Source organism: Arvicanthis niloticus, chromosome 24 (genome assembly GCF_011762505.2).
Source record: "Arvicanthis niloticus isolate mArvNil1 chromosome 24, mArvNil1.pat.X, whole genome shotgun sequence".
Taxonomy (NCBI): Eukaryota; Metazoa; Chordata; class Mammalia; order Rodentia; family Muridae; genus Arvicanthis; species Arvicanthis niloticus.
In genome coordinates this window covers 39,934,418-39,960,278 of record NC_133432.1, presented here as the reverse complement: position 1 = coordinate 39,960,278, position 25,861 = coordinate 39,934,418, and the positions used below count along the sequence as shown (strand labels likewise).

Genomic DNA, 25,861 nt, shown 5'->3' with positions numbered 1-25,861 from the left:
TATCTTATAATTATTCCCATCCAAATCCAAATAGAATGCAAATGAAAAGTCAGTTCCTTGCTGGGGTTTTAGACTTTCCATGATTTACATTTTGTATTTGGGTGTCTGTTTGGGGAGATTGTTCCATAGTTCTTGCTAAGGTTTATTTTCCATAGCCTTAACTTAAAAGACATTTAAGTCGAAAGTGGCATGTCCCCCATCCAAGTACTAACCAGGTCTGGCCCTGCTTAGCTTCCTAGACAAAGTCAGGATGATACGGCCACCGATTAAGGTGGTGTTCTCTAAGGATTCTCCCCCATAGCTGCTTCTCAGAACACAAGAGACCAGCTCTTCTGTGGCACCCACTGGCCTTCTGCTGATTTTACCTCTGTTTATACCTAGTTCTTCGTCACCAGATCTAAGCTCTAGCAGTAAACTGACAGCTAACAGGAAAAGCACGGGTCAGCTGAATGTCAATCCCGGGACTCCCGGTGGCAACACCACAACTGCAGAGCGGAGCCGGCACCAAAGAAGCTTCTCGGTGCCCAAGAAGTTTGGTGTTGTTGACCGATCCTCAGACCCGCCTCGAAGCGCCACCCTGGACAGAATTCAGGCTTGTACCCAACAAGGCCTTTCCTCAAAAACCAGAAGCAATTCCTCTTTGAAGGAGAGTCTCACGGACCCGTCCCACGTAAACCACCCCACCAACCTGCTGGCCACCATCTTCTGGGTCACGGTGGCCCTGATGGAGTCTGATTTTGAGTTTGAATACCTGATGGCCTTAAGGCTCTTGAACCGACTGCTGGCACATATGCCCCTGGAGAAAGCTGAGAACCGAGAAAAGCTCGAGAAACTCCAGGGGCAGCTCAAGTGGGCGGACTTCCCAGGGCTGCAGCAGCTGCTTCTGAAGGGATTCACCTCTCTCACCACCACAGACCTGACCCTGCAGCTTTTCAGCTTGCTGACACCAGTGTCCAAAGTACCCATGGTGGACTCATCTCAAGCTATTGGTAAGGCCAGTGCCGCACCTCCCGGTAGCCTTGATGGCGGCTGCACTCAGCTTTAGTGGAACAAGATAATACCGTATGTTTGTACGTACAGTATTAAATACTGGCAATCGAGTAACAGAAACAGCAATTTGTGCATGTGTGCATGCCTGTGCATGCGTGTGGTGCATGTGTGTGTGTGTGTGTGTGTGTGTGTGTGTGTGTGAATGATTGAATGATTTCTGGGTTAAACTGCAAATGTTGTTATCTTAGTCCCTTGCTCTTGTACATTTCTTTCCTAATTCCCAAATCTTGTTTTTCTCTGCCCTTTTCTGTCCTCTTGAACAAAATTGCATTGGTTTTCTATTGCTCTGAATCAAGCAAAATCAACACACCAGCTATTTAATATCATGGCAATGATATTAAAAATAGAACACATTAGTAGAATGCATTTCGTTAATTAGGTCTCAGCTGCCATGCTGAGCAATTATTATCTTGAAGGGTCTTTCCAGTTGTATGAATAGGGTTTAAATGTGTTTTGGTTTTTTTATCTCACTTGGCTGTTCTGGAACTTTATGTAAATTAAGCTGGGTCTCAGAGGTCTGCTTGCCTCTGCCTCCTGAATGCTGGCACTAAAGGTTTATGCCACCATGACCAGTTTTAAATTCATTGGATTCTTTGCTTTGTTTTGCTTTGTTTGTTTGGTTGGTTTTTTTGGGTGTTTTGTTTTGTTTTGTTTTGTTTTGTTTTGTTTTGTTTTGTTTTTTGAGACAGGATCTCTACATAGCTCTGGTTGTCCCAGAACTCACTCTGTAGACCAGGCTGGCGCTGAACTCACAGAGGTCTGCCTGCCTCTGCCTCCCAAGTGCTGGGATTAAAGGCGTATGTTGCCACATCCCGCTGACATTTTTACTTTTACAAAATCTTAAACCGATGCTTCAGCTCAGTTCAGTGTATGTCAGTAAAATCCGTGTGAGTCCTCCTTGCTCACAAACAGGTGACGGTGCTATGTTGAAATCACAAGTGTGCTCCAGTGTCTCCTTTGTAGTCGATGTCATTTGGGTTGTGTTTTTTCTAGATCTCTTTATCAGATCATAGTTACCGTCTCCCACAAAACTGTCTGGAGGCCGATGGTGTAGCTCGGTGGACAGAGCTTGCATAGCTTATACAAAGCCTTAGATTCAGTTCCCAGTACCACATATGACCAGGTATGGAGGTACACACCTGTAAACCCAGCATTCAAAGACTGGAGGCAGGAGGGTCAGAAGTTCAAGGTCACCCTTGCTCCTGTCAAAGACCACTCTGGCCTAAGTGAACCCTGCCTCAGACAACTCTAACAACCACAAGACCAATTTCACATCGCCTTGGAACAAATTAAGATTGGTATGTTCCTTCCCGTTGTTACCACATAACAACATCATACTCAGCTGTTCCTACTGTCTTCTCTCATCCAGGATTTCCACTGAACGTCTTGTGTCTCCTGCCTCAACTGATCCAGCATTTTGAAAATCCCAATCAGTTCTGTAAGGATATAGCTGAAAGGATTGCTCAGGTATGCATTAGGATCCGTCAGGAAGTCTCTGCAATGAATGGAAATGGCTGGGTTGGAGGAGGCAGTGGTTGTCCCAAAACTTGATGCCACTCATAAAGAACATCTCTGGGTGGCTGTTACAAACTGGCTTTTTTTTTTTTCCATTATTAAGAATAGCAAATGGAAGCTGGGTGGTGGCGGAATGGTGCACACCTTTGATCCCAACACTCAGGAGGCAGAGGCAGCAGTTTGGGGCCAGCCTAGTACAGAGCGAGTTCCAGGACAGGAATTCCAGGGCTACACAGAAAAGCCCTATCTAGAAAGAGAAGGGGAAAGGAAGAAAGAAAGAAAGAAAGAAACAAAAGAGAGAGAGAGAGAGAGAGAGAGAGAGAGAGAGAGAGAGAGAGAAAGAAAGGAAAGGAAGAAGAAAAGAAAGGAAGAAGAAAAGAAAGGAGGGAGGGAGGGAGGGAGGGAGGGAGGGAGGGAGGGAGGGAGGAAGGGAGGGAAGAGGAAATGCGAGTTGTTGAGATAGCTCAGCCAGTAAAGGTGTTTGCCGACCTGAAGACCTGAGTCCATGCCAGAACCCACATGGTGGAAAGAGAGAACAGACTTCCCCGGGTTGCTCTCACCTCCACATGTGCTCCCCGGCACTCACTTGATTGTGTAAATACACATGCACACAATAACTACGTAAAGTTAATTAAAGCGAAGCAAGTGGGAAGATTTTGTGGGGGAAAGAGTGTACCGGCGAATGACTAAGTGAAGCACCTCCGAGGGTACCCGGAAGCATGTGGACCCTTTTCCAGACCGTCGGGACTTAGAATATTTGCTAACGTTCCTTCCTGTCCACTGGAATGCTCTAAGTTGGTCTGCTTCTCTTCAAAGGTTTGCTTGGAAGAAAAAAACCCTAAACTTTCCAACCTGGCTCACGTCATGAGCCTCTACAGAACACACAGCTACACACGGGACTGCGCCACGTGGGTCAACGTGGTCTGTCGCTACCTTCATGAAGCCTATACCGACATCACCTTGAACATGGTCACCTACCTGGCAGAGGTAATCGTTGATGCTAAGCAGAACAGCGATTTGCCATCCGTGGTTCACATGTTTATTCAGCTTTGACAGTGAGTGTCTACCATGTGGTGGTAGAGCAAGGTCTACAAATGCTACTGGGTTCGTTTTAAATCCTCGCAACAAACCAGTGAGTGGGGTATTCTGTGAAGGAGCTGAGGCTGGGCTCAGTTAGCTGATGAGCTAACTGACCCCAGATCCAGCAGCCTCCCTCCAAAGCTCACCCCATCCCTACTCACTATACTCGATACTCACCCCCATCGGCATGGCTGTGATAAACTTAATCCTAGCTTGGCATGACGGTGCACACCTGTAATCCCAGCACACTAGAGGTGTGGGGAGAGCGGCGGTCAGATCTTATCAAGGACTTAGTATGTTCCTAGATTGATTGATTGTTCCAAACTGTTAACAAATTATATCCTAGAAAGAAAATCTTTATCATTGCCTTTTGTCTGTACAACCAGAAGCATGTGTGTTTCTAGCACATTCTGTGCAAACTCTTACGCTGACTTCTGTACCATGGATGTGAGACGTCTGTAGCATTTCACAGGGCCGAGGATAACATGTATAACACCTCCAGGCCCATGTGTGTGGTGCACAGGTCATGACGTCTCTGAACAAATGACTAGTAACAGCAAACTTCCTTTGGCCTTCTCGGTGTTTCTTTTCCACCTGGGATATGCTTGCACACCTCTTGTTAGGGTCTCCCCACAAAAAAAGAGGGCCCTAATTCTTCTTGATGCAAGTATCTAGTTCCAGGTAGCCTGATGTTGCGGCCCCAGCTGCTCCACGCTTGGGGGGCAAAATGTCTCAGTCCGCCCTGTCAATGTTGAAACCTGCACTGCCAAAAGCCTTGGGAGCTAAACTGTTAGAGTCTGCACTGCCCCAAGCTGCTCAGGTCTGCAGGTCAGGGTTCAGCAAGAGAGAGAGTGAGGATGGACTCGAATGGAGACCAGACAGAATGTGATTCAATCCTGTTTATTCTTCAGTCTCTCTTCCTAGTCCAAGTCCCAAGTCTTGAGTTCCGAGTCCCTAGATCCTAGTCCCTAGTGCCTCCAAGTTCCAAGTTCTAGTCTCGAGTCTCATCCAAGTACAAGTGTCTAATTCCTGTTTCTATCTCGAGCCTCAAGTGCCTACTCCAAGGGCCTAAAACTTAATAATAATTCTTCTTCTGAGTTCTCTAGTCCAAGTGTCTTCTTCCTCAATGCCTAATTCCTACTGATTTCTTCTGTCTGCCTCTCACCTTTTATATGTCTCACTTCTAAGCCACACCTTTTTGTCACGCCCTTAAGTCTTATCTCTAAGTCATGCCCTTAAGTCACACACCTTTAAGTCTCACACACCCAAGGGAAAATCCTGGGTATCTAAAACAAGATTATCAGAGTGCGCTCAGCTGTTGTAGGCTATTGTAATCAAGTCTGTACAATAGTGGCGTGTAATCGGGAGACTCCACCTAGAGCCTCCAGTATAGAAGTTAGCATCACAACACATAGCAATGGACCACACCTCAACAGTATCCCAAAACAACAAAACAAACAAACAAACAAAAGATGAAGACCTTTTCAGTGTTCTTGGTCTTCACTGCTAAATTATCCAATTGACATCTTTAATGAGACTTGAAATATTTCTTTATTTCATTTTTTGTTTATTTTTCTTTTTTTTCTTTTATTGGATATTTTATTTATTTACATATTTCTTTATTTCATTAACCAATTCTGAATATTCTCAGTTTCTAACCTTTGTCAAGTTGATGAGCAGCAAGTTATATCTTTAAATTTGTCATTTTGATAGTGCCCCATGGTTTTCCTATTGAGGTTTATTTTCTGGCTTTTTTTTTTCCTACTATTTGAGTTTTATGTTTATAATTTCAGGCCTCCCTGAACTGCCTTCATTATCATATATTCAATGACTAGGATTCTGGCCTGGAGTGGTTACATGTGCCTTTAGTCCCAGCATTTGGAAGGCAGAGGCAGGAGGATCTCTGTGAGTTAGAGGCCAGCCAGTACTTCAGAGCTTTCAAAAAAACAAAACAAGACAAGACAAAAGTAGTTAGTGGTTTTGTCTACTCTCCTAAGCACATTACAAAGAGAGGGGTGTGGGAACGCCTGGGTGCTTCTCCTGCACAGATGCTAGAGCTGACTGGCTACACTTTGCCTCCTGCAGTTGCTGGAGAAAGGCCTCCCCAGCATGCAGCAGCCGCTCCTGCAGGTCATCTACAGTCTGCTCAGCTACATGGACCTGTCTGTTGTTCCTGTCAAGCAGTTTAACATGGAAGTCCTGAAGACCATTGAAAAATATGTACAGGTGAGCATTGGGTAGATTCACTCATTAGTCCGAGCCTTCCCCTTGGGTATAAAGCCATCTGGCATGAGACCGCCACAGACAAGCATGCTAGTTGGCCACACCCTGAGTGGCATTCTTAGAAGAAAGACAGAAAAAGACCTTCTTGAGTCTTTTTTGCTTCGAGGGCAGAGCTTTCTTGTGCGCCCAAAGGCTGAGTATTCCAAGCACATACCTTGCTGGAACGTCCCAAGTTAAGTGTCTTCAAAGACGGACCAGCGAGAAAGATGTGCGCATGCCCAGTTCCAGACCAGATCGCTACTTTGGCTTTTAGACTCATACGGCTGAAAATACTCCAAAAACCAACCAAAGAATCAGAGAAATAAATGAAGAAGAATGGGAAAGCGTGAATAAATGATAAGAACATAACAGTTTGTTATGTTAGCCTCTGCTTCTGTATATATGTTAGTATTTCTATAACAAGCAGCCCTTAAAATAGTAATAAAAATGGCCGGTGCACACCTTTAATCTCAGCACTTGGGAGGCAGAGACAGGTGGATCTCTGTGAATTCAAGGCCAACCTAGTCTACAGAGTTAGTTCCAGGACAGCCAGAGAACCCTGTCTCAAATATATATATAATATACATAATATATAAGATATGTATAATATTTAAGGATATTGCAAAAGGCCCAGACATGGTGCCATACACCACCTTTAATTCCAATACTCAGGAAGAAGAGACACATGGATCTTGTGAGTTTGAAGACAGCTTAATCTACATAATGAGTTGCAGGCCAATCCAGACCCTGTCTCAGTAAACTAATTAATTAAAATTAAAATTTATACAGTCACACACACAAACCAACCAGTGTCTGGGCCAAGATGTCAGCTAATAAACACAGAGAGGCCCTTTGGACCTGGCTCAGAGGCATGGCTCTTTTTTCACTGGGCTAGCATCCACCCAGCAGAACACAAGGTCAGTATCAGCAAATGCCTGATACTGAGACTAAAGGCCTGTCCTGAGACTACATCAGAAAAACCACATGAAGGTCCGGAGCCCGGAAGATAATCTGTTCTGTGCAACCACACACAGATGGAAAGGAGTCCAGATTTCCCTCCCTGGGGTCAGCACATGCCACACTCAACAGTGGAGGCATCTATTTCTCTGTCCCGTGGCTTCTTAACCCTTTCTTCTTAGTGCATCCCAGATGTCAAGGGCAAACATTTTTTCTTGGATTTTTTTTTCTTGTTAGTCACATTGACAAAACCATATAGTATATGTTTTAGACAATGTTTTCCAGGAATTATTTAATGTAAATTTTAATTTCTAAGGTTTTTTTTCCTCCGCCCCATTTTTCAAGAGCTAATGGGAGTTGGGTCCTCAGTGTGCACTCAGTCACGGGTTCGTACTCACAGGTGGAGGAGCAGTTCAGAGCACATGGCCTGTTTTCTTGGGATATTAAGATGCTCACTTTGGAGAGATGGCTCGGGGGGTTAAGAGCACTGGCTGCTCTTGCAGAAAACCCAAGTTCAATTTCCAGCACGTACATGGTAGCCTATAACTGCCTGTAACCCGACTCCCGGGGAACCCAGTACCTTTTTCTGGCATCCAAAGGTTCAAGCACATGGTAGATATAAAATAATGCATGTACATATACATGCACACACATCCATACATACACAGACACACACATCCATATGTGCACAGACACATACATCCCTATACTAAAACTATAAATAAATCTTTTTGCTTTTTGGTTTTTCAAGACAAGGTTTCTCTGTGTAGCCCTGGCTGTCCTAAAACTCACTCTGCAGACCAGGCTGGCCTCAAACTCAGAGATCCTCCTGCCTCTGCCTCTTACATTCTGGGATTAAAGGCATGTGCCACCACCACCAGGCTATAAATACATTGTTTTAAAAGAAAACCATTGAAATGGTCTAAGCAAGGTAAAGAAGAGTCTGCTGAGTTGCAGGAACCAGATTATTGGAAGGCGTGGAGTTGGGGAGGGTAAGGGTGTAAGGGAAGAGGTGGGAAGCACCCCTATCCCTGTCAGGTCATGAGGGGGATGTCATGTTAGGTTGAAAGAGATCGGTATTCCCAGTGAAAGAAGAGAGCGGCAGCAAGACCCAAGAAATAGTTAAAAAAAAAAAAAAAAAAAAAAAAAAAAGACAGGACCCTGGAGACGATGAATTCTGCCCATGAACGATCAGTGGTCTACCATGCATGTGAAGCTCTTCTCTTTTGTCAATGTAAGGGTAGCTTGCAGGCTGGAGAGATGGCTCAGTGGTTAAGAGCACTGACTGCTTTTCCAGAGGCCCTGGGTTCAATTCCCAGCTTCCACATGGTGGCTCACAACCATCTATAATGGGATCTGATGCCCTCTTCTGGTGTGTCTGAAGACAGCTACAGTGTGTACTCATACATAAAATAAGTAAATAAACCTTTTTTAAAAAATGATAACACCTTGGAATTTTTAACTAAGTCAGTGGTTCTCAATATATGGGTCATGACCCCTTTGGGGGACGAATGACCCTTTTACAGGGGCCGCCTAAGGCCATCAGAAAATGCAGATATTTACATTATGGCTCATAACAGATAACAAAATGGCAGTTATAACGTAGCAGTAAAACTAATTTTCTGGTTTGGGGTTGAAGGGCCACAGCACTGGACAGGCTGAGAACCGCTGATTTCCGTGATTTCAATACGGACACGGCAGATCTGTATTATTTGCTAATTTCCTCAGTGTGGTTCATTTCACTTATAAATGCTCTCTGTGTATCATTAGTCATTTCCTTGTTACAAACTTTCTTTACGTTTTTTAAGTCGGTGAATTCTGACAGGTAGCGCAATTGTCCGGCCATAAGCATTGGATCTGAAAACATGGACTTCTTTTTAACCCATGGATGTTTCTTGCCAACAGAGCGTTCACTGGAGGGAAGCGCTGAATATCTTAAAGCTGGTCGTTTCTCGATCGGCCAGCCTGGTATTGCCTTCCTACCAACACAGCGACCTCTCCAAGATAGAGCTCCACCGGGTGTGGACCAGCGCCTCGAAGGAACTGCCGGGCAAGACCCTGGACTTCCACTTCGACATCTCAGAGGTCCTGACCTACTGTCACTTTTCCTGTAGCCTGAGTGTATGATGCCAAAGGATAAAAGCAGTTGCCTAGAGAGAGGAAGACTTACGTTTGTTTTAAATGAAGATATCTGAAGCCTAAATTAGTTTCTGTTCCTTTAAGAATGAATGGGTGTGGGGCTATCAATTGGGAAGTATTAAAAATAGAAACTACAGGCTGGTGATGGCTCGGTGGGTAAGAACATGTGTTCTCCAGGCACAGGGACCAGAGTTCAAATTCCCAGCACCATGTAAAAAGCCTGGTATCGCTAGCCCTGTGTGTCCATAATCCCGCCCCCCACCACTGCAGGGTGGAGAAAGGCAGGCACTGAGAGCTCACAGGGCAGGCTAGACAAAACCACAAGTTTCCAGTTCAGTGAGAGACCCTGTCTGAAGGAAATAAGGTAGAAAAAGAAAGAGGACCCTTCCATTCTATGTGCGCCACCTGTGGCTGGGTGCAGGCACATGCATGCACACACCCCTATGCATGCATCACTGTGTGCAGGCATGTGCATGTACACACTCCTATGTATGGATCACACAAATGAGAGACAGAGGCAAGGGAGAGGAGGGGAGAGTAAGGAAGGGGAGGGGTTAGGAGGGAGGGGAGGGGTGAGAAGGGAGGAGAGGGGAGAAGAAATTGATTCCTTCATTGACATTCACCTTTTCTGAGTTCAAGATGTGACCCCTGTATCATATATTTAGTATGGAAATGATAGTAAAATACTAAGTCAACAGCCATATTTAACTTTTGGGGGGGCAGGGCTATTTTTCAGCCTTTAATTTGAATTTGTTTTGATCTAAAAATGTAGAGAAAGCATTAGCCAGTTAATCTGAATCCCTCAGCTCCCAGAGACCCAGAACTGCTCCAGACCGGTAGGACCATAGTACAGGAGGTTCCAGTCAGTTTCTGCCACTTCAGGTTTCTCCAGTTGAGACCTCGTTGGAGGCAGAATGTAAGAGGTGCTCCTCTGCCTGACGACACACTGTAGGAGCCTCAGAAAGTGAACTTTATCATGTATTACTAAGAATACTTTTTTAAAAAAAGAGTACTTTTGGGGGCTGGAGAGATGGCTCAGTGGTTAAGAGCACTGAGTGCTCTTCCAGAGGTCCTGAGTTCAATTCCCAGCAACCACATGGCAGCTCACAACCATCTGTAATGGGGTCTGATGCCCTCTTCTGGTGAGTCTGAAGACAGGGACAGTGTACTCATAGACATAAAACAAATAAATGTAAAAAAAGAAAAAGAACACTTTGGCCATGACCTCATCCGTTTGAATAATTGAAATGGTAGAAATAATTTAGATAAACTTGTCAATAACTGAGAGTACATAAAGATTGGTGACTAGAGACTGGAGAGAAGGAAATGAATTTTAATCTTTTATTTATTATAAGACATTATTGCAAGTTTGGTCTGGTGAAAGAAGCCTGTAATTGCAGCACACAGAAACCAGAGGCTTCAACCCAAAGCCAGCATGGTCTAGGGAGCAAGTTCAAGGCAGGCAGAACAGGGCTGGAGAGAGACAGAGGGACAGGGACAGAGAGACGGGGACAGAGAGAGAGGGGTGGTAGCAAGAAGAGCAGGAGTAGAGGGAAAGAGAATGAATGATTCTTTCAAGCTTAAACACCTGAAAATTGGCTTTGTCTTCTTTACTTTGCTTCTGTCTTCATCACTAGAATCTAAAGCATAATGAGGTCATTGCATTGGTTTCTTGCTGACAAGTGGGGAGATATTCATTATGCAAATGACCCAGAACCTGTACTGAACACCAGGAAAACGAGCCAGCATGTAACACTGAGTTTCCGTGTCTGATCTGGTTCTCATCACCTGGCTGGTGTTCTGTTTTATTCTGTTTTGTTTTGTTTTGTTTTGTTTTGTTTTGTTTTGTTTTGTTTTGTTTTTCAAGACAATGTTTTTTTGTGTAGCCCTGGCTGTCCTGGAACTCACTCTGTAGACCAGGCTGGCCTCGAACTCACAGAGATCTCCTGCCTCTGCCTCCCAAGTACTGGGATTAAAGAAAGGCATGCGCCACCTCACCCAGCTTTCACATGATCAGTTTTTAGTTACATCTAGGCTGAACAGTTCCTTGTACTGTAGAAGTGTCGAGATGGAATCGTAATGTCTCTGCATCCTTCTTTCTCCAGACTCCAATCATTGGGAGACGGTACGATGAACTCCAGAATTCCTCTGGACGGGACGGGAAGCCTAGGGCCATGGCTGTCACCCGGAGTGCATCTTCCACCTCCTCGGGCTCTAACTCCAATGTCCTTGTTCCTGTGAGCTGGAAAAGACCCCAGTATTCTCAGGTAGAGCTTCCTACGTGAAACGAAAATCTGCCACTCGCCACCACCCCATTGGCATCTCCACCCCGGCCCTTCCAGCAATGGGGTCTCTCGCATTGAAAGTCAATCCTTTTATCTGTGAACAGGCCATTGGCTGTTCTGACTCTTGCCTCTTCTCTCATTGGCTCTACCTCTCTTATGGCTTGCAAACAAAATCTGGTCTGGTCTCCCTTTCACGTGGCAGCCTTCAAATGTGGAAAGCACTTCCGACCCTTGCCCCCAACCCATGTCCAAATGAGTCCTCCAAACACCATGTTCCATAAAGAGAAGCCAGGGCCACGCACCCGAAGAGCCTCCTAGACAGTCTCCTCAGAGGATAAACCTAAGCACGGCTGACATCAGCAGCCAAACTTTGCAAAGAGCAGAAGGAACTACCCGAATTCCCTGGTCTAGTTATCACATCCTGGAACCGGGTACAGCCTGTGAGTAACTGTCATAGTATTGATGTCCCCATCGCTGTCAAGTAAAACTCCTGCATTGTTCTGAAGTATTTCAGTGGCGTGTACCAAACACCCACTGGAAAGTTATTTTAATTGGAAAAGGAATTTATCACGCCATCCATGTTAGTTTTGTGTAAAAGAGTCAAAATACCTGAGGGGCTGGGTTAATATAGGCTGACTGACTTGGCTCATAAGGTTCCAGTTCCCAGTCACTCAGCTCTGTAGCTGAGCCTGTGGTAGCACAGAGCATCGTGATGGATCTTTACTGTGGAGGAAGCCCACTCATCTCGAGATAGCTAGGAAGCAAAGAGAAAGGAAGAAGGACTGGGAGTCCTGCTGCCCCTCCAAGAGCCCACCCCTAACCTAGCTTCCTCCCACTAGGTTCCACCTCCTTCGGGTCCACCATCTCCCAATAGCACACAGCAGGCAGGCTGCTGACAAAGCCTTAGCACATGGGCTTTTGATAAAAATTGAAGATCAGGATGGCAGCAGCGTTTGTCTTGGCTGTCAGCACAGCTGCACCCTAGTACCCAGATGATAGGATCCAGAACCTGGGATTCCCCCTCCTTCTTACTGCTCTACCTCCTTCCCTTCCCAAAGTCATAGTCTCTGCTGTCCCCTTTGATAGCTCTATAACCTTTCTCTAGGGAGCTACAGCAAATTCTAATGATTCCAGATTTTTATGGGTTTTGGTTTTGATATTTCATGCTGGGGACCTGCCCTCTTCTGACATCTACAATAGCTCTGAAAGAGGAGCTTTTGATTAGATTGATTTGTTTTTAATTCTCTGTGTATGAGAGCCTTGCCTGCATGTGTATTATCTGTGTACCATGTGCGTGTTGTATCTATAGAAGCCAGGAGAGGGTGTCAGATCTCCTGGAACTGAAATTACAGATGGTTGTGAGCTTCCATGTGGGTGCTGGGAATTGAACCCAGGTTCTCTGCAAGAGCAACAAGTGCTCTTAACTGCTGAGCCAACTCTCCAGCCCAGGAGAAGAAACTTGCACAGTGTTTGAAGGTGGCAGATGGGAGACCTTCCCAAGATAGAAAGCAAGCCTGAGTTTTCAGAAGCAGGCTAAGTGGGTACTGGACAAGTCCAATACTGTGTCTGCACAACACACAGCTCACCATCATCTCCAGGACTGGAAGCCCAGCACAGAGCCTAATGGCACACTACAATGGCCGATGATCACAGTCATGGTGTGGAAAGAGATGAGGAGGGTTCCCCCCGCCCTGGGCTTTGTTTTATTCATTTCTGAATTAGAGAATGAGACTAAGAACTAGGGAAATGTCTGAGAAATCTGTCATCCTTCAGCAGGAATGTCCTCCTGCCTGGCTTTGAAATAACCCCATACTGAGTAGTTCTACAAGTTGGGATGAAAAGTAAACCAAGTTCCATAAAGAATGAAAATCTTAAGCCAGGAATATGCCTTTAATCCTAGAGAGGCAGAAGCAGGCTGATCTGTGAGTCGGAGGCCAGCCTGGTCTACATGACAGCCCAGGCTACTTAGAGAGACCCTGCCTCAAAAAAGGAGGAGAGGAGGAGGAGGAGGAGGAAGATCTTAGGGAAGATCTTAGCACCCTCCAGAAGTTTCCACCTAACAAAGCAACATCAGATAAAAGGGGATTCACCTTTATGCTCGGTTCTTGAGCACATTAACATCTCCAGGTTCACGTTATATCTTGATTCTAGAAGAGTCCCCATACATAAGAGAAAGTTCTTAAAGAAAAACCAAAGGGATTTAAACCTACTTAATTTTAACTTTACCGTACTTTATGAATAACTAAGTGCTTCCAGTCTACAGACAGCAACAACATTATCTCGCTGGAGTCAGGAAAAGCTTGTTCTGTAACAAAATAGATTTATTTCTGGATGGAAAGCCAAGCTTTCCTGAAACTAAAAGTTCTCACAGACAGGAAGAGATCTCAAGGGAACTCTTGGATGACTACGGAAAAGCCTAGGACTAGATTTCCGTAGAGCACACACCCTCCCTGAATAACAGGTCTGCCCTATACAGTTCAAACATGGAGAGGGCCTTGTTTTCATTACCAGTCACTTTAAAATAAGTAAGTAATGTTTATTTTATTATTGTGAGCAGTTGAGAGCACTGGTTGCTACAGAGGACTCAGGTTCAATTCTCAGCACCCACGTGGCAGCTCACAACCATCTGTAACTCCAGGTCCAGGGGATTCTGACGCCCTCTTCTGGCCTCTTCAGGCATTGCACACATGTGGTACACATATACACAGGCCAGCCCTAATAGGGGTTTACATAACTGTGCTGTATACTTTTATGTCAACTAGAGTCATCAGAGAAGAAGGAACCTAATTTAAAAACTGCCTCAGAAGGGTCGGGCAGTGGTGGCACACGCCTTTAATCCCAGCAAGCACTTGGGAAGCAGAGGCAGGCGGATTGCTGAGGTCGAGGCCAGCCTGGTCTACAGAGTGAGTTCCAGGACAGCCAAGGCTACACAGAGAAAGCCTGTCTCGAAAAAAACCAAAAATAAATAAATAAATAAATAAATAAATAAATAAATAAATAAATGCCTCAGGAAGACCAAGCTACAAACAAACCTGGAGGTCATTTTCTTCATTAGTGATCAAAGGGGAAGGGCCCAGTCCATTGTGGGTGATGCTATCCCTGAGCTGGTGATCCTGGGTCCTATAAGACAGCAGGCTGGCCAAGTAAACCATAGGGAGCCAGTAAGCAGCACCCTCCATAGCCTCTGCATCAGCTCCTGCCTCCAGGTTCCAGCCTTGCTTGGGTTCCTGTCCTGACTTCTGCCAATGATGAACTATGATCTGGAAGTGTAAGCCAAACAAACAAACTCTTTCCTCCCCAACTTGCTTTTTGGTCATGCTGTTTCCATCTCAGGAAAAAACAAAAACAAAACACCTAGCCATTCACGTTCTGTGACCAGAACCTGTATGTATGAAGGCATATTTGCTCATGGGACCCCAGAATGAAAACCTTGTGTTTTTTGTCTTTCAGAAAAGAACGAAAGAGAAGCTGGTACATGTCCTCTCTCTGTGCGGCCAGGAAGTCGGACTAAGCAAAAACCCATCTGTACGTTCTCTCCCGCGCCACAGTTATTTTGGCATCGTATTGCTTTTGCCTTTGGGTGTCTCTGTCATGTATGTTGGAGATTCTAGAATGGCTGACATGTCTGATAGGTGCCGTCTGCACTCAGCCCTCACCTTACTCCTTCTCACACCATGAATTGTGATCTTAGAGACAAGGGAAGACTTCACTGCTGTTTGCCTACAGAAACAGCTGTGTTCAGACCTTTACTATTCTTGTAAACATGCCCAGACTGCATTACCATGTACACGATGGTGCCTGTTACATCTCCAAACATGCCTCTCACTCCCCTTGGATAGAGTTTTGCTCACTGCACACGCATCATATTAGGGCATCACCATTTTGCTTACGTAAGATAACACGCAAATAACGATGTACCAGCCAAAATTTACTCAGAATGTTAGTCTACTCACAAGTCACATCACAGTGGCAAAACAAGGAAACATTACAAATATCTATCCAAATGATGCCATTTAAGTTATTGCTGGTGTTCCAGGCAGAGAAGAAAATGCCCCCAGGCTCTTAAATGGACAGATAACTGCTCGGAAGCAAATTTCTGAAATTAATAGAAAACTCGAATGATGTATGGTGAGCAAATTTTATGAAACAAAAAAGTTAAAATTCCCAGGGCCTGGAAGTGTGTGTGTGTGTGTGTGTGTGTGTGTGTGTGTTACAGTATCCTTATGCTTCAAAGGAAATAGCGAGCTAAGAAATTGAGAATCATCAAGCAAATTTCTCTGTGGTGCTCTGTTTTAATGTCCCAGACTCTGTCTACTCCATATGAACAGGTGAAATATTGGAGACCCATGAAATCTGGTCAACATATTGACTGATATGTTGCTCCTTTCAGCTAGGAAAGCACCAGCTAAACTGGATTTCTGTTTAAGTCACCTTTGTAGTGTGACTTCAGTATCAGAGGGCTGCTCCACCAGGTGGCCTTGCTCAGTGCACCATGGCCCACAGCAGAGAGAAACCAGACCCTTTGGTTTTGCTATTCTGGATGGCTGGCCAGGGCTGTTTCTTACTGCCGTTGGGGGCAGCTAAATCCACACTGGCACCCTTATACTTTCTGGCCTTGATGTTTGCCCGTAGTGCATCCCAGTTGTTTAAGCAGCACTCAGCAGGAAAGGCACCCCTGTGGAGGTAAGCGGACCAGGCTGCCGGCTCCACAACCCATTTGATTGCCTTGCACACTCTTTTTGATCTCTGTGTGTGTGTCATGTTGTGCACACACACATGGGAAACAGGTGAAGTGTTCCCTATCTGCAGAGCCTGGGAATGGGTGCTTCCAGCTGCAGTGAATTTTAGACTTGGGTGAATTGGGGTAGACCTGACCCTGTGATCACCCCTCAAAACCTAGACTTCTCCAGAATCTGCAGACATGGAACTTTCATCTTTATAAGTTTCAGATTTATACCAGGTGGTGGTGGCGGCAGCAGCACAGGTTTTTAATCCCAGCACTCAGGAGGCAGAGGCAGGTGGATTCTGTGAGTTCCGGGCCAGCCTCTTCTAGAGAGTGAGCTCCAGAACATAGAGAGAAACCCTGTCTGTTGGAGTGGTTGCGGGGGAGGGGGAAAGGGGGAACAGATGTAAGACAGGTGTGGTAGCACATGCCTTTAATTCCAGCACTTGGGAGGCAAAGGCAGGAGGATCCCTTGTGAGTTCAAGGCCAGCCTGGTCTGCATAGTGACTTCCAGGACAGCTAGGGTTATAAGGAAAAAGCCCTGTCTTAGTAAGTTAATGAATTAGTAATGAAAGTTTCAGGTTTAAATCATCTTAAGATTTGGGGTTTTCAGATCTGAGATGCTTAATCTATGCCATCCACAACACAGGGCTATCTTTATACACTAAAAAGAAAGAAAGAAAGAAAGAAAGAAAGAAAGAAAGAAAGAAAGAAAGAAAGAAAGAAAGAAAGAAAAGAAAGAAAGAAGAAAGAAAAGAAAAGAAAAAAATGAAATGTTCATACCCTTTCATTCTTTTTACCTTGGAAAGATATGTTATATTTCTGTTCTTATAATACCTTGCCCTGTCGGGCAGTGGTGGCGCACGCCTTTAATCCCAGCACTTGGGAGGCAGAGGCAGGTGGATTTCTGAGTTCGAGGCCAGCCTGATCTACAGAATGAGTTCAGCCAGGGCTACACAGAGAAAACCTGTCTTGAAAAACAAAAAAAAAAAAAAAACAGCAAAAAAGAGGAACAAGAGAACACTAAAATGGTTATGTAAAGTGTCAACACAGACTAGAGCTCTCCCCTCAAAAGAATTAAGACAGTTTCTTCTTAAGTCCTGGAGCCACATTTTTGTGACTGAGGCCTGGGAACACAGATTCAGGTTGGCCTGACTGGTGTATTCCACCATGGAATGTTTCCTACTTAGAACTTAGGACATTTACCAGATGCATTGTGGGAAACTGAAGGCAGGCATGTCTGATGGCATTCTTACTTGGATTGGTGGAAGCCAGAGGCCTGCTAAGACTTTGCTTCAAAGGTTAGACTTATTAATCAAAGGTGTTAGGTCAGACTCCAGGGTGAACAAAGACTAGGTGTTAAGAAGACTAAAAATAGTCCAACATGATTTTAGCTCTGGATCGGCATCATTCCAACTCTCCACAATAATGAGGTTCTGATTGGTCATTCATTATTGTAGTGTCTTCAACTAATATGTCCCCCAACCCCCAGGAGACTTAGGTTCACAAAATAAAGCTTTTAGTTTATATCTGTACTTAATTGGGACTGGCTAACAAAACCTTTGCTGTTTATTAGTTCTTCAGAGTTCTATCAAGTCAGGCATGGTGGCTTATACCTGTAGACTTCAGGAGGCTGAGGCAAGCCTGGGCTACATAGTGAGTCCAGGCCAGCCTGCAAGACAGAATGAGATCTTATCTCAAAAACCAAAAGCAGAACAAACCAATCATTTTTAAAAGGTCTATTAAAATGTCTCTGTAGGGGGCTGGAGAGATGGCTCAGAGGTTAAGAGCACTGACTGCTCTTCCAGAGGTTCTGAGTTCAATTCCCAGCAACCACATGGTTGCTCACAACCATCTGTAATGGGACCCGATGCCCTTTTCTGGTGTGTCTGAGGATAACTACAGTGTACTACTCATATACGTAAAATAAATAATTCTTTAAAAAAAGTAAGCAGTATTCAGTAGCTGGGAGTGGGGGCACACAACTTTAACCTCAGCACTTGGTGTTTATGCTTTTCTTTCCTTTCTGATCTTGCTGGGTCTTGAACCCAGAGACTCTAGATAAAGCAAATGCTCTGCCACTGAGCCTATGTTAATCCCAGCACTTGGGAGGCAGAGGCAAGCCTATCTCTGATAGAGGCAAGCGCACCTCCATCTCCACAGAGCATTCCAGGCTGACTGGAATACACAGTGAGACTCCATCTCAAAAAGTTAATTAATTAAAAATAAAATGTCTAAAGAAAAAGAACCTAAACGTAGAAGTTTGGCTTCTCTTGATTAGTCCTTCCTGATTCCTGGTTTACCTTCCAAAGGGTTAAATCCTTTGTTCCTGTGGTTTATTTTACAATAATATATCGTGATGTCATCCTTTGAAAATTATTTATATACATTTGACGTGTGAAGGAAGGTACTTGATTTTTAACCTCGGCTCAAGAAGAGTGGAAAATTTTAGCTGCTCCGGTTTGTCTGTGAACATATGCTTAGTTGTTACACACACACACACACACACACACACACACACACACACACACACACATAGTGTCCCACCATCCCCACTGATAGCCGTTCAACTCTAGAATGCTTTTGTAGTGTATGAACTTGAGCGTCTGCAGAGAGTTTAATCCAAAGGCACCTGTCCAACATAAATAATAAAAGAACAGTCTAAAAATACCCACTTAAGGAATTAGGTGTGTACTGGAGACACAGTTGTCCAGGGAACCAATGGCCATCGCTCACTGCACAAACAACTGAAGGGCGGTGAGTTTCTCAAAAGAGGCTTCTTTTGATTCCTAGGTGATTTTTTCCTCCTGTGGGGACCTGGATCTGCCGGAGCATCAGACGAGCCTGGTGTCATCCGAGGACGGCACCCGGGAGCAGGAGAACATGGATGATACCAACAGTGAGCAGCAGTTCAGAGTCTTCAGGGACTTCGATTTCCTGGACGTGGAACTGGAGGATGGGGAGGTACGGTGTATTCTCTGTCACAGTCAAACTCTCGCTTGGCCTGTCTAACGAAACAGTGTTGCTTTCTCCACTGACCACTCTCTATAGCAAGTTCTCTAGTTGGGAAGTTGTAAACTCCGTTTTCAATCAAGTTCTGCAAACAGCTGCTTCACTGTTGCACAAATCACCCCGCCCTTCCTGTCTGAGCCCGAAGCAAAAGCTGCCAACTTATTTTTAAATGGCAAAGATCTGAATCTTAATGACTACACAAAGACTATATGTGTAGTCTCAGGGAGAATTTTTTTTTTTTAAGTCACAAGAACACATCATTTCTAAGCCTGTTCCTGGGCAAAATATGCTAACAATTTCATTTCTAATGTAAAGTTGCTGTGATTCAGTCACTTCAAAGCCTTCGTTGCCACCCCTTAAGATTGGAGCCCTCAGTCTCTTGCATTCCTGTGCCATGTTTAATGAAATCATTAGTGCTTAGAATGAAATATAAGGCATGAGACAAGAGAGACCTGCTGTCTTACCCCTGCTTCGGGGTTGGTTGGTGGTCAGCATTCCTGACATCTGGGGCAGCTGAATTCAAGTCCTGGCAGGCGTGTGCAGATCTGTCTGTACTGGCAATAATAAGATCCATTGCTGCTATCTGTGGGGCTGGGAGGAGGAAGAGAGACACCTCTGGTTTTACAGCTCAGGGCATGTTCCCTGGGAGAGTCAGTGTCTTGCCTCCGGGGAATGAAAACTCAAGATTATATCTCCTTTTCCAACTGCAGCTAAAGGCCCAAAGTGAAAGTTGATTATAGCCTGCAGTAGGTAGGCGCCTCCTGACTTAACTGTGACCTAGTGGGAAAATGAGAATCTGAATGGCTGACAGAAAGAATGTGACTTCTGGCAAACCCACTCACTCATGTCTAGTTGAGGCCCAAGTGCCGTGTCTGCCCCATGTCTGTTCCAGCAGGAGAGATGCGAGTACATAGCACACTGAGTAAACCCAGACCTAAAAGTGTCAACGCACTGGCTGAGGCTGGCAGTGTTGGTCACTGGTAAAGCATATGCCTACTATACTCAAGGCCCTGGGTTGTATCTTCATTGCTACCTCCCTACCCCACCCCCACAGAAGATAGTAAAAGAAAAAAGTACTTCCGATATTGTGGTACCCACTTTCAACCTAGGGAGTCAGAGACCAGCTGATTTCTGAGTTTGAGGCCAACCTGGCATTCCAGGACAGCCAGGGATACATAGTGACACCCTGTCTCGAGAAACCAAGAAGGAAGCCGGGCAGTGATGGCGCACACCTTTAATCCCAGCACTTGGGAGGCAGAGGCAGGTGGATTTCTGAGTTCGAGGCCACCCTGGTCTACAGAGCGAGTTCCAGGACAGCCAGGGCTATACAGAGAAATCCTGTCTTGAAAAACCAAAAAAAAAAAAAAAAAAAAAAAAAAAGCGGGGATGGGGGGGAGTACTAACCTCAAGGCAAGCTTCAAATGAATCCCTGCTTAATTTTCATTTTCTTAAACTGTTCTCAAACCTATTAAGAGGATTATAGGGGATTCTGTAACCATAATTAGTGACCAAGAAGGAATTCACTAAATGCAGCAAAGACAGTTTTGAAATGATAATACAAAACACATCAATCTGGAGTTCTGACATGCCTTCGAGCCGGCGCTGCATGCTCAGCTAAGGTCACGGTTCCTTGATCTGGCAGCTGACCTAAAGCTGTTCAAGCACAGCACCCTCTGCTTTCCAGAAGTTAAACTGACATCAAGGGAGGCATCCTCCTCCTGTCTCAGCCCCAGGACAGTGTTACACAGGGTGGCCTGGAAGACATAATCCCAGAACTGCTAGTTCTAGAAGACCTGCGTTCAGTTCCAAGCACCCACCTGGTGGTTCACAACCGCCTGTAACTCTCAGGTCCAGGGGATCCAGCGCCCTCTTCTGGCGTTTGCAGACACTGCATGTGAATGCGGGCAATGCATGTGAATGAATGCCATGCAGGCAAAATACTCCATACAGAAAAAATAAAATCAGCATTTTCAAAGATTAATATTTGTATAAGGAGCTCAAGAAAATAAGAAAAAATAATCTACACAAAGTAGTAAAAAAAAAAAAAAGTAAACACTTTTGTAATCCCAGGTACTTGAAGGTGGGAGGGTCTCTTGAACCCAGGAGTTCAAAATTAGCCTAGTCAACACGGATAACCCCTATATCAGAAATAAAGAAGAAAACCCTTTGAGGATGCTTTGCAGTTTCTGAACTAAAATAAAATAAAAGACACTGAGATGTCAAGAGCTCAGTGAAATGAAAGCATTTGTACTTGAGTCATTGTGAATGGTAGTGGGTATAATAACTTCTGGGGCTGGAGAGATGGCTCAGCGGTTAAGAGCATTAACTGCTTTTCCAGAGGTCCTGAGTTCAATTCCCAGCAACCACATGGTGGCTCACGACTATCTGTAATGAGATCTGATGCCTTCTTCTGGTATGTGTCTGAAGACAGCATATACATTAAATACATACATACATACATACATACATACACCAAATAAATAAATAAATAAATAAAAACCTTCCTGTGGACCTAGCACGAGGGGTCAGATGCCCTGTGCAGGCCACGTGGCACAGTGTCAGGCACGCAGTTGGTGTTCCCTATACCAGTCATCAGACAACCCCACAAGTACATAGCTCGTGATAAAGCCAGTGATGTAAGCATACTCTGGCTTCTTCATCAAAACATGATTGTCAAAGTAAAAACAAAGAAACAAGCAACATCCCAAGTTAATTTTGGAATATGAATAAGATCTTATCAAAGCTTCTGCCCTTGGAGTGCAGGATCGTTTAAAGGGGCTGTGTACTAATCTCCCATCTACAGTGGACAGATCATAACTGCACTTTTAGCTTCAGAAGCCGGGTCAACTGATGCCACTTTCTGACCCTCTTTTCTCTCCCATGACATTGAAACATTTCCTCATAAACAAGTATTTAGACATTCTAAATAAATAGGTGTTAAAGAGAAACAATGGCCGAGCAGTGGTGGCGCATGCCTTTAATGCCAGCACTTGGGAGGCAGAGGCAGGAGGATTTCTGAGTTTGAGGCCAGAGTGAGTTCCAGGACAGCCAGGGCTATACAGAGAAACCCTGTCTCGAAAAACAACAACAACAACAAAAAGATGAGAGAGAGAGAGAGAGAGAGAGAGAGAGAGAGAGAGAGAGAGAGAGAGAGAGAGAAACAATGTTATGGCTGAAGTAGGAAGCTGCTTCTGCAAGTGGGCTCATGACATTACTTAAGCCTCAGCATCCGCCCTGTGAGGAAGGCATGCCGGAGCTCTGAGGCTGAATAGTGATTTTTCTCCTTGGAGCTCAAGCATGTTTTCCTTCGTTTTTATGAGTTACATCTACTGAAGAATATGTTGCTAACACTGTTCCTCGTTGTTGTGTAGAAACTAAAATGCACTGGGGTGTTTTATTCATTGTATCATTTTAAATAGACCTTTTGTTTGTTTTTCTGTCCATTCAAACTGCTCCCCAGGAACTTCAGGTAAGACACTGTTGCTCTTACTTAATTCTGGCGCACAGGCAGGTACATTGTATCCTTGCGTGGTTCTATAACAACCAGACCGCTTCCCTTCCCCTTCTCTCCAGCACGTCTGCCGATTTGTGTGTAGACTTCTATTTAAGTGTTTGATAGAAGAGGGGTTTTGGGGGGAGGAGTTTGTTTGTTTGTTTGTTGCTTTGGTTTGGTTTTTGCCTTCCCCTCGACCCCTTGGCTGCTCTAGTATCAAAATATCTTCTAAAATATAAAAATGCTTCATTATCCTTAGTTCTGGAAGTTGCATGGTTGCATCTCTAAAGAGGAGATCAAAGTCTTTGACTATAATCTATGGGTAGGCACCCTACTGTCTCTTATGAATGAGTTTTTACTTTATAAATGGTAAAATCAGGCTGAGGATGCACCTAAGTGGTACAGTGTCTACTTAGTATGAATGAGGTCCCCCCCAAATTCCAGCCTCAGCACTACTGAAAAAACAAAAATCAAAGACAAACAAAAACACTTCCTTTTCTAAAAATCCAAAGCTATCTTTCTGAGTCTGACAACTAGATATATTAATTTTCATCCAAACCAGGTGTTCTGCAAAAAAAGAATAGGGGGCTGATAACGGTGATGTCTGGTCCCTGGCCTATATCAGTATAAGCAAGCAAAACCGTGACCCTGTCACTTTAGGACTCACTTTAAGTAGCTTTATTTGGGAAAATGTATTTGATTATTTATTTATTTATTTATTTATTTATTTATTTATTTTTGGCTGGGGTGGAGCCCGATAGGAGATTGTTTTCTTCTCATGAACAAAGACTTGCTTCAATCCCTGGCACTCTGATAATAACAGTTTTTTTTTTTTTTTTTTTTAAACACAGTTTCATTTTAAATAATTTCAAGGGTTATCTTTGACACGTCTAGGATATTTGTCAATATTCTGCTCTCTCAGTACAAACTCTGGGTGTTATGTTTAAGTTTGATAACTGTATGTGCAAATGGCCCATGTGACATAGCTCCTCTGTATTTTTGCACACACCATCTGGCATTGTGAATACACAGGGTTTGGGCTCTTTGTGTGTGGTATAGGGTACAGATTAGGCATCTGATGGAGAGGCAGGATGAGTAGCTCCAACTGAGTGTATTTTGTGCCACACTGAGAAAGCTGGGCTTGGAGCTGGGAAGATAGCTCAGTGGTTAATAGCACGAGCTGCTCTTGCAGGGGACCCACGTTCAGTTCCCAGCACCTACAGGGCAGTCCACAACATCTCTAACTCCAGGTCCTGGAGATCTAATACCCTCTTCTGGCCCCCACTGGTACAGCACACACATGGTGCATAGACACACATGTAGAAAGAACATCCATACATGTAAAATAATAATAATAATTTTTTTTAAAAGCTGGGCTGATTTTTACCCACTATAGACTTTTATTGTGTGTGTTAGAATCTTAATCCAAGAACCCTTAACAATGCTAATCACGTGTTCTACCTCTTAGCTACACCGATAGTATAGACCTTACCCAGGGCTAGACCCCTCAGCTACCACAAGGGATATAATTTCAACAGATTTGCCTAGAATGGGGCGGTCACATCCTCTGTGCAGATGGATATTAACTGCGCCTCCCAGTTCTCATGCCCAGTGGGTTCAGTTTCCCCGACATCAACAAGAGCATCTGTGCCCAGTGTAGCACCTCTTACCTTTCACACTGCTGGGATGCTGCAGGCTCGGGTCAATGGGGGAGACCTCCAGAGCTTGTAAGAGCCTTCCCAGCCTCAGCTGTTCATTTGGCACAAGAAAACTTGGTGTTGTAAGCCTGTGTTTACACACACCACACATTCTCCTTGCCCCTTATTCCTCCCCCACTCCTTTTGTTGTTTTTTTGTTTTGTTTTGTTTTTCACAAATTACATTTCTCTTTTCTTTCAAGACCTTTGGCCCTATACATATTTTTGTTCATATTCCCACAGTAGTTACATTAATCCCTCAACCAAGGACTTAACTGTTCCCACCAGGAAGAATTATTTAGTAGTAATTTCTTACAGCCATCTCAGGGGGAAACAGGTACAGGTTGAGTTTCCTTATGCAGAATGCTCGGGACTAGAAGTGTTTGAGATTTGAGTGGTTTTATTTATTTGGGAATATTTTCATACACCTAATATACATAGTTTCACGGGGATGAGCCTCAGATCTAAATGCTAAATTCACTTTTATTTCCTCTGCATTTAGCCTGATGGTAATTTCTTCTTCTTTTTCCTTAACCACTTTTTAAAAAAAAAAAAAGATTTATTTATTTTATTAATATGAGTACACTGTAGCTGTCTTCAGACACACCAGAAGAGGGCATCGGATCTCATTACAAATGGTTGTGAGCCACCATGTGGTTGCTGGAAATTAAACTCAGGACCTCTGGAAGAGCAGTCAGTGCTCTTAACCTCTGAGCCATCTCTCCAGCCCCTGATGGTAATTTCCTACAGCATTTTTAGGGGTCCTGGATTTTGACCTGTACCATGGAATTTTCCACTTGGGAGCTCCATGATGGTGCTCAAGAACAATTGGGATTTTAGAACACTTCACCTTAGGGAAGCCCAACGTATGTAGCATGAAGGTGTGAATACAGACCTAGGTTCAGTTTCCAGCACCCCAACAGCTATCTGTAACTTTAATTTTAGGGGATCCGATTTCCTCCATTGGTTTCTGTAGGCAGTGCATGCACATGGCACACCTACATACACAGGGGCACACACATAAAATAAAAATAAATAAATTCTTGAAAATACTGTAACAGGACAAATGACAGTATCACTTTCTATATCTGCAGTGATGTGTTTAGGAATCTTGCTATTGCTTTCTTCCATGAAACAAACCTTGGTTGGATAGGCTGTCAACGCCTGTTAGAGGTGAGGGCTTTGACACCTGGACTGGTCCACCACACCCGCCTTATCTAAAACCAGGAACCCGAGGAGGAAAAAGAAGCCTCCCGCTCACTGCATTTGATGCTCACTCATGGCTCATGGACTATTCTGCTGCTTGCTGACCTCCCATTAGAAGCATAGCTTTACCTCAGGACCCATTAGGCTGTGTTTCAAATGACCAACCATCCAATACGATGGAGTGGTGGGTCTTACTCAGATGACTTTTTGTCTATCATCCAAGTGTGCCCTAGTTAGGGTTTCTATAACTGCAATGAAACACCATGGCCCGAAAATCAAACTGAGGAGGAAAGGGTGGATGGTTTACACCTCCACATGGCTGTTCATCATTGAAAGAAGCCAGAACAGGAACTTAAATAGGGCAGGAACCTGGAGGCAAGAGCTGATGCAGAAGCCATGGAGGTATGATGCTTACTGGCTCCTGATGGTTTGCTTGGCCAACC

The 25,861-nt window shown here is 44.4% G+C and overlaps 1 protein-coding gene across 7 annotated transcripts in view; it reads left to right on the top strand.

Moving 5' to 3' along the window:
* Fry (FRY microtubule binding protein) overlaps window positions 1-25,861 on the top strand; it is a 374,882-nt gene that overhangs the window by 323,081 nt on the left and 25,940 nt on the right. For all 7 annotated transcript variants that reach the window (XM_076923845.1, XM_076923846.1, XM_076923841.1 and 4 more), the window contains 8 exons: window positions 382-989; window positions 2,420-2,517; window positions 3,382-3,552; window positions 5,731-5,871; window positions 8,770-8,949; window positions 11,109-11,270; window positions 14,739-14,813; window positions 18,805-18,975. In XM_076923845.1, the coding sequence (XP_076779960.1) occupies window positions 382-989; window positions 2,420-2,517; window positions 3,382-3,552; window positions 5,731-5,871; window positions 8,770-8,949; window positions 11,109-11,270; window positions 14,739-14,813; window positions 18,805-18,975 (1,606 nt within the window). The remainder of the gene's footprint in view (window positions 1-381; window positions 990-2,419; window positions 2,518-3,381; window positions 3,553-5,730; window positions 5,872-8,769; window positions 8,950-11,108; window positions 11,271-14,738; window positions 14,814-18,804; window positions 18,976-25,861) is intronic.